Below are 12,814 nucleotides of genomic sequence, written 5' to 3'. Positions count from 1 at the left end.
TAAATAAGTACCGCTCCGGCGGGAAGGTAAACGGCGTTTCCGTGCGCTGCTCTGGTTCGCCAGAAGCGGCTTAGTGCTGCTGGCCACATGACCTGGAAGCTGTACGCCGTCTCCCTCGGCCAGTAAAGCGAGATGAGTGCCGCAACCCCAGAGTCGTCTGCAACTGGACCTAATGGTCAGGGGTCCCTTTACCCTTTACCTTTATTCTCCTGGCACCTATCTAGCAAACATGGCTGTTGGTTTGACTGCATTGTAAATATCCAATAATAATAATAATAATAATAATAATAATAATAATAATAATTAATAGTGTTTCCTTGATTTTGGAACGCTTTGCTTTTGGAACGGACATCCGGAACGGATCAACTTTGGGAACCAAGGTACTACTGCATAACAATATATAACAGAGAGAGAGTGGGAGGGAGGGAGAGAAAGTGCAAAGGGGCTTCTGACAGGCAGGAGGGAAGGGGTAAGGATGAGGGCCAAGGGGGGACGGGGAGACCCTCACAACGATGAAACTCACACTGCACTTTGAGTTGGACATGCTGCGCACGAAGGCTGTGGACTCACTGGTGCAGGATCGGACCGTCTCCGTCCTCCCTTCCCTGAAGAGCCGCGTCATGGAGGCCTCGTAGGTGAGGCAGAACCGGCCCTTGTCCTGGAAGAAGAGGCAGTGAGGACGTGGGCTGGGGGGCAGGAGAGGAAGCCAAACCTGAATGCCCCCATCAGGGCAGGATTTCGGTTTGATGAGGCCCTCAGCTCCTGAAGGTAATGGGGCCCTTTCTATGTCAACAACAAATGGTCGCTGTTTTTTGTGTTGAATATATGCTATATGGTCATTGATGGACCTAATCAGTATCTAAAGCCATTTGCACAGGTTGCCAGGCTACCAGTCCATACAGAATGCAGGTACCCTGTATATAGAAAGGAGAAAACCAGGGATATTTGAGGGCATAGCTCCCAACGTTTCCCTTTCTTTAAGGGAAATTTCCTTATTCCGAATAGGATTCCTCGCAAGATAAGGGAAAAGTTGACAGCTATGTTTTAGAGAGCAGGCTAGCAGGCGGGGCCCATGACTTACATCAGAGGAGCCCACACAACACATACACACTGTTGCTGGGTGTAGGTTTTATTTTATATGGTTTTTATCTTATATTCTGGAAATGTACATCCAGGTGTTTTTTCCTTTAATTTTTTGGGGGGCCCCAAGAGAGTGGGGCCCTAAGCTATAGCTTGTTTAGCTTATACGTAAATCCGGCACTGGCCCTCAGGCCCCCAACTTTGCAAGGAACACATCCAGGCCCTCATCCTCTCCTAAGCCCCTTCTCAAGGCTTTGCGCACCCTGACACTTCAGGAAAGGGTGGCCAGGTAGTGGTCCCCCCCATTTTTTTTGGGGGGGGAATACCACCCCCCTCTGTTCCATAAACTCATCCCTCACACGACTCTATAAAAAGCATTATTCAGAATATCAGTTTGCACAGCCCACTTAAGGGAGAACAACAATAAAATTCAACGGGCTAGCAACCAGTTGCACATTTCTTCAAAATCAAAGCTATTTAGCTTAACAGTCCAAACTGGTGGACTTTGGTGGGGTCTCCAATGGCCATCTAGTCTGCCCCCATGCAGTGCAGGGGTCACGGCTGAATAATCCATGATGCAGGGAGGATAGAGAGAGATTTGTGCCAGGGTGGATTTGATTTAAATCAAATCGATTTAAATCACTAGTCAGTAAGTGTTGTTTTAAATCATTTTTTTACAGAAAGGTTCAATCTTGCTGGCATCCTCTTAATATTTACAACCAGATGAAGGTTTCATTTTTGGCATAATAAATTTTCAGAGTAGTTTTTTACAGTTATATCAAAAATGACTGATTTGGTTATGCTATTAGAAATACACAGACCGATAATTATGAAAGTATTGTGAGGTTTAATAAGTTAACTGTTTATATTTGGACAACTTTTCCGCTGTACTTTACTGGAAGGAGAAAAACAATCATTCCCTTAATAACAATGTAAACAATTTATTTAACTAAAACAATAACATTATAGCATGTGTATCCATGTTTGTTAACTGATGCGGTTAAACGATTAAAAACAACTTAGACTGAGTTTTAGCCCACATGAAAAACTTAAAACAAATCCTTACTTCCTGATGAAGAGCCTTTGGACTATAATGTAACTTCAAGAGAAAACCTTTGGAAAGGTTTTCCCTCCAAAAGCCTTTTATTTTAAAAATCCTATTAATTTTTTTAAAAAATTCGATTTAAATTTTTAAAAATAATTCATTTTTATCCACCCTGGTTTATGCGCCGCAGCCGTGAAGAAACCCCTGCTTTTGCACGTGGCCAGTTGTGCAAAGGTGAGCGCCGCATCCTGCACGCCCTGGCCTCCGACCCCACCTGCCACTGTTCATTGGGGAGGGGGGGCCACTTACCCGGAAATGCGCCAGCTGCAGGGCAATCTGGATGAAGCTGTCTGGGCTGGTCCTGCACTTCTTAATGCGCCCTTTGCCAAACTCCGTGAAGCGGAAGGAGTGGAAATCCACGTCGTCCGCCAGGGTCCTGGCCACGCGGTACGAAAGCTCGATGGCCTGGCTGCACTGCAAGGATAAGCCGGGGGGGGTTGAGAGGTCGGAGGGAAGCCCCCCACCCTGCCCCACGCTCTCGAGGGTGAGGAGGGGGCGCAACACCTCTCGGTTGGGAGCCAGAGAGCAGCATGGACCATGTGGCCCTGGAGATGTTCCGCACAGCGTCTGGCACTCCTCAGGAGCAAAAAATGGGGGTGCTGTTAACGGAGAAATCTGAGGGCTCCCTTGGACAAAAAACAAGGACACCAGTCAGGAATACCAGAGCAAAACAGCAGCCAGTAGGCTTGGTCTTTATTGAAGACTGTCGTGACAGGACTCCCACCTGCCACCAGGTGGAACAAGATGGAAGCCCCAAACAAAAGAGAACGCAAACTTTTATTAGCTGCTAATCCCCATGTTACACCCCCCAACTGCATCACTAATACATCATAGTGATGTCATGAAAGGGGAGGTCTGGTGGCAGGAATCTGAGCATCCTGGACCCTGCCCCATGGTTCCCCTTGCCCTCCACCAAACACCCATCAAGTGGAACAAAAGAGATATGTACATTTCCTTGTTTCCCAGCCAAGTTAATCCCACCCTTTTGTCTTCATCTGGGTTTGTTATTTCTGGAATGGCTACCTGTCTGGCCCTCAGGTATCAGGAGGCCAGGGATTATCACTCAGGCAGAGGGGCTGCTGAGTAGCTGAGCTCACCTGTCTATATGAATTTCTGAAGTTTTCCCAGTGAGCCAGTACATAGATACATTTATCAGTGAATTCTTACATTTGGTATCATGCAGCAGAGGCCCTTTGAATAGGTAGGAAGAAACTGTGATGAAGTGCTTCGTGCGGACAAGTCACAAAAGTGATGGTGCTGATTTTGGTAGTGGGCTGCATGTGCATGATATCTGCTGGAGGGGCAACCCCCCCCCCAACCTATACATAAATTCCTGCAACAGTGCAAAGCCTACCTCCTCAGAAATGTCCCACGTCAAGCGCTGTGGCATGGGGAGGTCTGTGTTGGGCACCCCGTGGCAATGTCCGCTGCTGCAGTACCCCAGCTGGAACTCGTCTGTGGCCAGCATGAACTGGGGAGGAAGGCAGAAAGGATGAGAGCTGGGGGGGGGGGGGAGAGAGAAGTTCCTATAGAACAGGCACCCCCAAACTTGGCCCTCCAAATGTTTTGGGACTACAATTCCTATCATTCCTGGCCACTGGTCCTGTTAGCTAGGGATGATGGGAGTTGTAGTCCCAAAACATAGTCCCTTAAGTTTCCCTCCCCTTATGGTCTTGATTGAGGCTGCATTTTAACTTGTATTTTAAATTGGGTTTTTTCCCCTCTCTCCCCCCCCCTTCCCCCTCTTATGTTTTTACTGTGATGTTATTGATGTTAGCAGCCCTGAGCCAGGCTCTGGCCAGGGAGCGGGGGTATAAATCAAATTTATTATTATTATTATAAAGCACCTGGAGGCCCAAGTTCGGGGGTGCCTGCTATAGAATCACAGAACTGCACAGTTGGAGGGGGCACCCAGGGGTCATCCAGCCCAACCCGCTGCAACACAGCAACCCTCTCTCACAGTTGTACGCATGGGGGAGTAAAAAAGGAGGGACTCCTCCCTGCCTGCCTCTCACCTCCCAGAGGTGCCCCATGATGGGCGCGTCGGCCCACGAGTGCTCGGCGTTGGCACCCAGCTTGCCGTTGCGATACACCACCAGCGTAAAGGACTTGTCAAACCACCTGCAGAGAGAAGGATGACCCGCGTCAGAACGGGCGGAGGCCGGGGCAAGCCAGGCAGCCACAAGCAGGGTCGCATTGAGGTTGGATGAGGCCCTAAGCTACTGAAGGTAATGGGGCCCTTGATAGCTCCAGCTGACCTTTGTGAACAACAAATTGTTGCTTTTTTGTGTTGAATATATGCTATATGGTCATTGATGGACCTCATAGGTATCTCAAGCCATTTGCACATAACAAAACATGTATTTTAACAAAGTGATTTTTGAAATGAAATACAATTAAGAAGTCTATTAATAGTGAAATAATTATTAAGCTCTAACTTAACATGATTGTTTTATTCATAACAAACTTAATAATGCAAACACATTGGCATTTGGCAATAACAAAAGTTCCTTTAGAAACACAATTTACAAAGACTCATAATCTAGTCTCTAGAAACTTGCTATAACATGAAATAATAATAGGTGTAAATATATGATGCAAATAATTAAAATATCCCTCCGGATGTGGCCCAATTACCTTCTAAATCCGGCCCCCGGATGGTCTGGGAATCAGTGTGTTTTTAGATGAGTAGAATGTGTCCTTTTATTTAAAATGCATCTCTGGGTTATTTGTGGGGCATAGGAATTCGTTCTTTCCCCCCTCAAAATATAGTCTGGCCCCCCACAAGGTCTGCGGGATGGTGGACCGGCCCACGGCTGAAAAAGCTTGCTGACCCCTGCACTATGGGAAGGCAGAGGTGCGATAGCCTTAGGAACATAGAGGAAGCCCAGGAAGATAGAGAAACATGGCAGTCAGTTGTGGAGGCACCTGCCGCTCCGCTGAGCAGCTGGCACCTGGAACAGGTGAGATCCCTCAGAGCAGCAGGCAGGCAGGTGTGTGCGCTGGGCTGCCCAAAGAGTTCTTTTCTTCCCTGCTCATCAAGGGTAGGGTATTTATGGGCTCTGGGCAAACAACCAGGAGCAGAAGCATCATGCCAGGTGCCCAACGGCTGCCCCAGGCGACTCGTGGAAGTGAGCCAAGCCACGCCTGCACATCCCTACCCCGAAGGAATTCAAAAGTGAGTAACCATGGAAAAGGAGTGAGGACTAGGCATATGCACTATATTGTTTTAAACCGATATTTGGAGGAAATCATAACTGTTGTTGTTGTTTTAAAAAGAGCTGGCAATTTATCATGAATCAAGTGTGGTATTGGAAAATCTGGTGGCAGTCCATGCTTCGCCCTTTCTAAATCTGCCCAGACTCCTTCCTGCCTCCTGCAGGCAGAGAATCACCAGAACTGGCCATGGCTGAAAAGACTGAGAAAACAGAAGCAGCGTTTCCAGTTTCCCCTGCCTACGGCTGCAAATCTCAAGAGCTGGCTGGCAAAAGAAGTCAGAATCTCTCTGCAGCCAGTGGTCTGGTAGGTTGCTTAAGAATGCTGGTCCATTACTAGCAGTGCCGGATTTACGTATAAGCTAAACAAGCTATAGCTTAGGGCCCCTCTCTCTTGGGAGCCCCCCAAAAATTTAAAGGAGGAAAAAAAGCTGGATGTACATTTCCAAAATATAAGATAAAAAAACAATAAAATAAAAGCTACATACAGCAACAGTGTCTTGTGTTGTGGAGGCTCCTATGATGTAAGTCATGGGCCCCGCCTGCTAGCCTGTTCCCTAAAATATCACTGACATTGACTATGAAACAGTAGTCAATATCTGGAATCACTGTTCCATGTTGGACATCATATTTGCTGAATACACAAAGCTTCACAGCTTGTCTTTCATCGCACAAAGTCTGGTACCTCGCTTCTTTTAAAGATTTTCAGAGACTTTGAGACTAAAGATTTCATTTTGTACTTGTTATGGTTTGAAGGAATTCTATAAAGATTGTCTGTTGCGTATATACATGGTCATCGTGTTGCCTAGACATTGCTGAAGAATATGTAGAAAGCACAGTGAGGTGAATCGGAAGTCAAGAGTGTGTGTGGAGTTAGAAGTTTTGTTGTTAGTGTGTGTGCAGTTGTTACTGACGTACTGTTCTTTTTCTTTCGTTTGTGCTGTTTTATGTAAACTGTTTTGCTATATACAGTGGACGCTCGGGTTGCGAACCTGATCCGTGAGGGAGGCACGTTCGCAACCCCCAGCGCTGCATCTACGCATGCGCGGGTTGCAATTCGGCGCTTCTGCGCATGCACAAAGTGCAATTTAGTGCTTCTGAGCATGCGCGACCGCCAAAATCTGGAAGTAACCTGTTCCGGTACTTCTGGGTTTCGGCGGGTCCGTAACCCAAAAAAACGCAACCTGAAACGTCTGTAACTCGAGGTATGACTTTGTGTGAGTGTAAAATTTAGAGAAAATATTAACAGTAATAAAAAGATATATCTTGATGTTGAAAATCAGACTCTGCCCAGCCCTAGTGAGGACCACAGCGGTGGCGCTCAGAAGGGAGGTTCGGCTAGGCAGGTGGGCAGAGCGAGAGAGACCCCTTACCTGTCGTAGCATCTCCCGTGCAGGAGGCTTTTGGAGTAAAGGTCCAGGCTGTCCTCGTGGTCTGGGGAGAAGCCTTGCTCGTCCTCATCCAGGGTCAGGAAGAAGGCGGCTCGCTCGATGCAGTCCAAGGAGGCCTTGTTCTTCCCTCGGCTGAAGTATTTCTTCCGGGCTTCGGCCCACGGACCCCTGGAATATAATAATAATAATTTCCCAGCCACTCTGGGTGGCTTCCAACGAAAGATTAAAAATACATTAAAATTGAAAAATACATCAAAATTGAAAAATACATCAAAATTGAAAAATACATCAAAATTGAAAAATACATCAAAATTGAAAAATACATCAAAATTGAAAAATACATTAAAAGCCCTAAAAGGAAGAGGAGAGCAGCCAAGTCATCCCAAAGGAGGCTCCTCCGTCTGGGGGGGAAATAAAATTCTGTTGGGGGAGGCGAGGGGCCTCACCTGCTGAACTGGGTGGGGGGACCTGACCCGGGAGAGGCCCCCCCCCGCCCCCCTCCTCCGGCCGCAGCGCTTACCGTTCCCCGGCAGTGAGAGCGGCCAGCCGCACCTCGTTGGGCTGGGGGGGCGAAGGGTCGTCCAGGATGCGCTGGAACTGCATCTCCAGGTCGCGGGGGGAGAGCAGCTTCCCCGCCTGGTAGAGCCACAGCTTGTAGAAGCGGCCTTTGTGGAAGACGGCCAGGTGCCTGCTGTCCGACAGGTGCAGGAGGTAGTCTAGGGGCAAGAGAGAGCCAGGATGAATGCGGGCCTTCCTCCTATATCATTTTTTATTAAATTTTCTGTTTTGCAGTTTAAAATACAGTGGTCTTCTTCCTCTTCTTCTTCTTCTTCTTCTTCTTCTTCTTCTTCTTCTTCTTCTTCTTCTTCTTCTTCTTCTTCTGTGATCCGTCGTACCCGAGCACCGTGTTTTTCGCTCCATAAGACGCACCTTTTCCCTCCTAAAAAGTAAGGGGAAATGTCTGTGCATCTTATGGGGCGAATGTGTGGGCAATCGCTGGCTCCCTTTCCGGCCCTTTGCCCAGGCCTCCATTGTTGAATGTTCTGCAGATGGAGGCCGTTTGTTTCCCCAGCGACATGGGACTGGCTGATTAGATTATCTGTCTGGAAACTGCAGAAACGGCTCCCTTTCCTTTCCTAAAAAAGGTGCAGAGCTGTGAGTTGAACCCCATAAAAACAGGATTTTTCCCCTTTGCAAAAGAAGCTCCACAACTGTGAGCTGATCCTCAAAAAACGGGGCTTTCCCCCCTTTCCTCTTCTAAAAACTAAGCGCTTTTTATGGTCAGGTGCGTCTTATGGAGTGAAAAATATGGTAAGATTGCCTTCCATAAACACGGTTTTAACAGTGAGTCCATAAGTGACTGTGGAGGCCAATTCTGGATCCACATGTTCTTCCACAGTGGGGACGTTGGCTTCTGGGTGGGAGTTGATCACGGTGTGGATTTGCCAAGCATGCCTTCCTTCTGGCACATTTCTCCCTTTGGTCCTGAGTTCGAGTGTCTTCAAAGCCCATGACACCTTTGGTAAGGGCTATTTTCCAATTGGAGCGCTCGCAGGCCAGTGTTTCCCAGTTGTCAGTGTTTATGCTATATTTTTTTAGATTTGCCTTGTGACAGTCTTTAAACCTCTTTTGTTGACCACCAGCATGACGCTTTCCATTTTTAAGTTTGGAATAGAGTAGTTGCTTCGGAAGACGATCATCAGGCATCTGCACAACTTGACCAGTCCAGCAAAGTTGATGTTGAAGAATCATTACTTCAACACTGGTGATCTTTGCTTCTTCCAGTACACTGGTATTAGTTCACCTATCTTCCCAAGTGATATGTAAAAATTTTGGAGACTCCGTTGATGTAATCTTTCAAGGAGCTGGTGTTTATAAGTGGTCCATGTTTCACAAGCATATAGTAAGGTTGGGCACCCACGACCCCGGGCACCCACAGTTGCGGGACCAAGCTGGCACTCCCGCAGAGAGTCCCGAGGGCCAGGTAGAAAGGTCCACAAGGCTGCTTTTCTGCACCACGCCTGATGAATTTCAGCGCATCACACCGGTGAGCTGGCAGGGGCCCCCTGCCCCCACTCCGCCATGCCACCTGCTTCGTGCCACCCTAAATGCCACCCACCTGCCTCCTCTCCAGGGATGCGGGTCGTGTTGAACATCCTCTCCATCTGGTAGGAGCACATGGGGACCAAGCCCAGCGCCATCACCTGGGGGCAGGGAGGAGGAGCGTTAGCTGCTTATGAGGTTAACCAGTTTTCGGTCCGGCTGCTAGCAAGATTGCTACTGGTAATAACATAAGCCAAAAGTTAGCATCACATCTTTAAAAAATATATTAAAAACTACGGGCTAGGACCTGGGAGAGACCCGGGTTCAAATCCCCCACTCGGACATGGCCTCTCAGCGTCGCCTACCTCAAAGGGTGGTTGGGGTATAAAATGGGGAGAACAACGAAATCCACCTTGAGGAAAGAAGGGGGGGCATAAATATATGAGGGGAACTTCCACCTTGAGAAATGTCATAAAAATTATTTTAACTTCTCTTGGGATCCTCAGGCAGGACCCTTCAGCCTGGCAAGAGTTGGCCTGTCTTGTGTCCGGAGAGCCTGTGAATCAGGGGCAGGCAGAGGGAGTGGAGTGGAGTGGTTAGAGCAGGGGTCAGCAAACTTTTTCAGCAGGGGGCCGGTCCACTGTCCCTCAGGCCTTGTGGAGGGCCGGACTATATTTTTTTTGGGGGGGGGATGAACGAATTCCTATGCCCCACAAATAACCCAGAGATGCATTTTAAATAAAAGGGCACATTCTACTCATGTAAAAACACGCTGAATCCCGGACCGTTCATGGGCCGGATTGCAAAGGCGATTGGGCCTGTTCCGGCCCCTGGGTTAGAGTATCAGACTAGGACCTCTGAGAGACCAGGGTTCAGGCCCTCCCACTCAGCCATGAAGCTCACTGGGTGCCCTGGGTGGAGGCCAGTCACTGCCTTCCCTCAACCTAACCCTCCTGTTGCAGGGATTGAATGAAGGCTGGGGTGCTGGAGAGACCCGGGTTCAAATCCTCCCCATGCTTGGCTCACTGGGTGACCTTGGAGGCCAGTCCCAGCCGAACCTACCTCGCAGGGCTGTTGGGGGGGGGGATTAAACGAAGAGGTGGGGAGAGCCAATTATGCCGCCTTGAGCTCAATGTGGAATATAAACACAGCAAATACCACATTCACTCAAATGCAATGCTCACCATTTTTTGGCCAAATGACGTCGTGAAAATTAGGATGTGCGTTAGATCTGATGCCATGTTGACATTCACCAGCAAATACCTTTTTAGTTTCAAGGTTTTGAAAATGGAGGGGGGGGGCGCATTGGATTCGCATAAATAGGGTGACCTAAATTCCTGGATCCTTCTTTCGGGAGCCCCCCCCCCCTCCCTGGCCCTGACTCACAGGCGGAAGGTCTTCATGATCCAGGCGTCGTCGGTACAGCATGATGGAGTGCACAGCATTGGCTGCCCTGGCCGCCTGGTTGTGGGTGGGCGTCACGTACAGGAAATCCTGGCCGAGGAAAGAGGGTGGGGTCAGTATTGGGACACCTCCCCATAGTAGCGGGGCAAGGAGCGGGGGTGGTGGTGGAAGGGCTGGAGCCCTCCTGCGCTCTGCCCACTCGGTGGCCAGATTCTGGCTGGTGGGATGGAGACCTGCCCCACCTCCAGGAAGACTCCTCCCCACAAGCCATGCCCCCCCCCACTCACCATGACGTAGTAGTTGCTGTTCACCATGATGGGGCTTCTTCCTCGGAGGTAGATGTACTCCTCCCACCAGTCGCTCACCTGCCAGAAGTACAACACCTGTCGCAGCCCGGCCAGGTGGGCAGAGGAAGGGGGGTGGCAATACATAGGAACACGGGAGGACCCTGCAGGATCAGGCCAAAGGGGGCCCATCTGGGCCAGCATCCTCTTCTCAAAGGGGCCATATGGGGAAACCCACAGGCAGGATCTGAGCACAATTCTCCCCTCCCGTGGTTTCCATCCAAAAGCATTATCCCAGAAGCTACAGCCATTCCAACAAGCCTTTTGGTCCTCCATGAATTTGTCTGTTCCTCTTTTAAGGGCATCCTCTTCTTCCTTCCCAAGGTCCCGTCTGCCTCCGGTACTTTTCAGTTTGGAGAAAAGGCGAGTGATTGGGGCATGATAGAATTTTTTTTAAAAATTAGGCACGCCATTGAGAAAGTGGATGGGAAAAAGCTCCCCCCCACACACACACACTTCTCATAAAACTATAAGTTGTGGACATTCAGTGGAGCTGAGTGTTCGAAGATTCAGGACGGATAAAAGAAAGTCCTTCTTCATGCAGTTAAACTATGGAACTCACTGCCACAGGAGGCAGTGATGGCCACCAACCCAGGCGGCTATAAAAGATTAGACAAATGTTGGGGTGGTGTTGGGTGTATGTGTTGCGGAAGCTCAGTCAAGCGGTTAAGCTCACCACAGAGAACAGTGGTTTGGCAGAGTTGTTTTTAGTAGACCAAAACCAATATGCAGCGCTACACCCACGATTTACAGAGGTTACAAGCAATCTTCTCTCTCTGAGCCCAGAGAGGGCTCTTTACTTCAAAGTCCTTGCCATGACAAGGTCGGCAGCCAAGTCCTAAGTTCAGTTGCTTGCAAAGTCCTGCAACTGATAGACTTCTCTAGGTTCTGGCAATATTCCAGCACCTTCGTCATATGATCTCTCTCTGAGCCCAGAGAGGGCGCTTTGCTTCCAAGTCCCTGCTGTGATAAGGTCCAGATATGGATAAGCTAAGGTATGGAACTCACTCCCATGGGAGGAAGCGACGGCTTTGAAAGAGGGTTGTATACATTCATGAAGGAGAAGAGGGCTTTTGATGGCTCGTCGCCAGGATGCCAAAGCTCTGCCCTCCACAGTCGGAGGCAGCCATACCAGCTGGGTATGGGCATGGCAGACAGCCCTTGCGCTTGTGTTCTGCTTCCCAGCTTCCTACAGGCATCCAGTGGCTTGACCCAGCAGGCTCTTTTGGGAGGCTTTTGTCCAGGGAGCCACAGAAGAGGTGGGACGCCAGGTAAGAATTTGGGCTAGATGCCCAGGATGGAGAAGAGGAGGCAGGAGCTGCTCTGAGGGCTGGCAGAAGGCATGCAGGTGGAGACACCCTGGGAGGCTGCTCAAGCGCCCCACCCCCACTGACATGGGTCGGAGGGTGCGCCATGGTGGGGGGCAAGCAGACTCACATAGTTGGTGGCCCACCAGGACTTGAGGATGAGGTATTTCTGGAGGCGGGGGGCAACGTTAAGCTGGAAGTCCAAGGCTAAGGCCTCCATGTCGTCATACTTGTCTGCGTCCAGCAGGGGGCGGACAGATTCCAGGTACTGCAGGAGAAGGAAAGCAAGGGAGGATTGGACGGAATCCTGTGCCCTTGGGACCCCCGCCGCCTTGCCCCAAGACAGAGGAGACGCAGGATCTGAGCTTGGAAAGGGTCTTGGCATCTGCTCTGCCTGCAGAAGGCCCCCGGTTCCATTCCTAAGAGGATAGGTCACTGGGGAGAGCATGAGACTCTTAATCTCAGGGTCGTGGATTCAAGTCTCACCCCAAGCAAGCAGGAGGTTGGGCTAGATGACCCTCGGGGTCCCTTCCAATACAATGAATCTATGAGTTCCAGCGTGGCATAACGGTTAGAGTGTCAAAATATGGTCCGGCAGAGACCAGGGTTCGAATTCCCATTCAGCCCACAAGGCTCCCTGGGTGTGACCTTGAGGGCCAAGTCGCCGTCTCTCAGCCCAGCCCACCTCACAGGGTTGTTGTGAGGAGGGAATGGGGAGGAGGAGAACGATGCAGGCCACCTCGAGGGAAAGGGGGCAGATAAATGGAACAGGTGTAACAAGCAACCAAATAAAAAACAGGGCTGGGAAAAGCTCCCTGCCTGGGATCCCGGAGGGATGCTGCCAGTCTGTGCAGACTGCACTGGGCTGCATGAACCAATGGTGTGGTTCGTATAGTGAAAGGACATGCTCAGTGGAAGAATATCT

The 12,814-nt window shown here is 49.6% G+C and overlaps 1 protein-coding gene across 4 annotated transcripts in view; it reads right to left on the bottom strand.

The window, feature by feature from the left end:
• Positions 1-12,814, bottom strand: part of CPT1B (carnitine palmitoyltransferase 1B) — a 33,353-nt gene that overhangs the window by 4,294 nt on the left and 16,245 nt on the right. For all 4 annotated transcript variants that reach the window (XM_028746555.2, XM_077935422.1, XM_077935423.1 and 1 more), the window contains 10 exons: positions 12,020-12,157; positions 10,526-10,603; positions 10,221-10,328; positions 8,911-8,995; positions 7,312-7,507; positions 6,774-6,959; positions 4,201-4,306; positions 3,540-3,656; positions 2,435-2,599; positions 524-658 (listed from right to left, as the gene is read on the bottom strand). In XM_028746555.2, coding sequence (XP_028602388.1) covers positions 524-658; positions 2,435-2,599; positions 3,540-3,656; positions 4,201-4,306; positions 6,774-6,959; positions 7,312-7,507; positions 8,911-8,995; positions 10,221-10,328; positions 10,526-10,603; positions 12,020-12,157 — 1,314 coding nt within the window. The remainder of the gene's footprint in view (positions 1-523; positions 659-2,434; positions 2,600-3,539; positions 3,657-4,200; positions 4,307-6,773; positions 6,960-7,311; positions 7,508-8,910; positions 8,996-10,220; positions 10,329-10,525; positions 10,604-12,019; positions 12,158-12,814) is intronic.

Source organism: Podarcis muralis, chromosome 10, assembly GCF_964188315.1.
Source record: "Podarcis muralis chromosome 10, rPodMur119.hap1.1, whole genome shotgun sequence".
Taxonomy (NCBI): domain Eukaryota; kingdom Metazoa; phylum Chordata; class Lepidosauria; order Squamata; family Lacertidae; genus Podarcis; species Podarcis muralis.
This window is presented reverse-complemented; position numbering and strand designations above follow the sequence as displayed.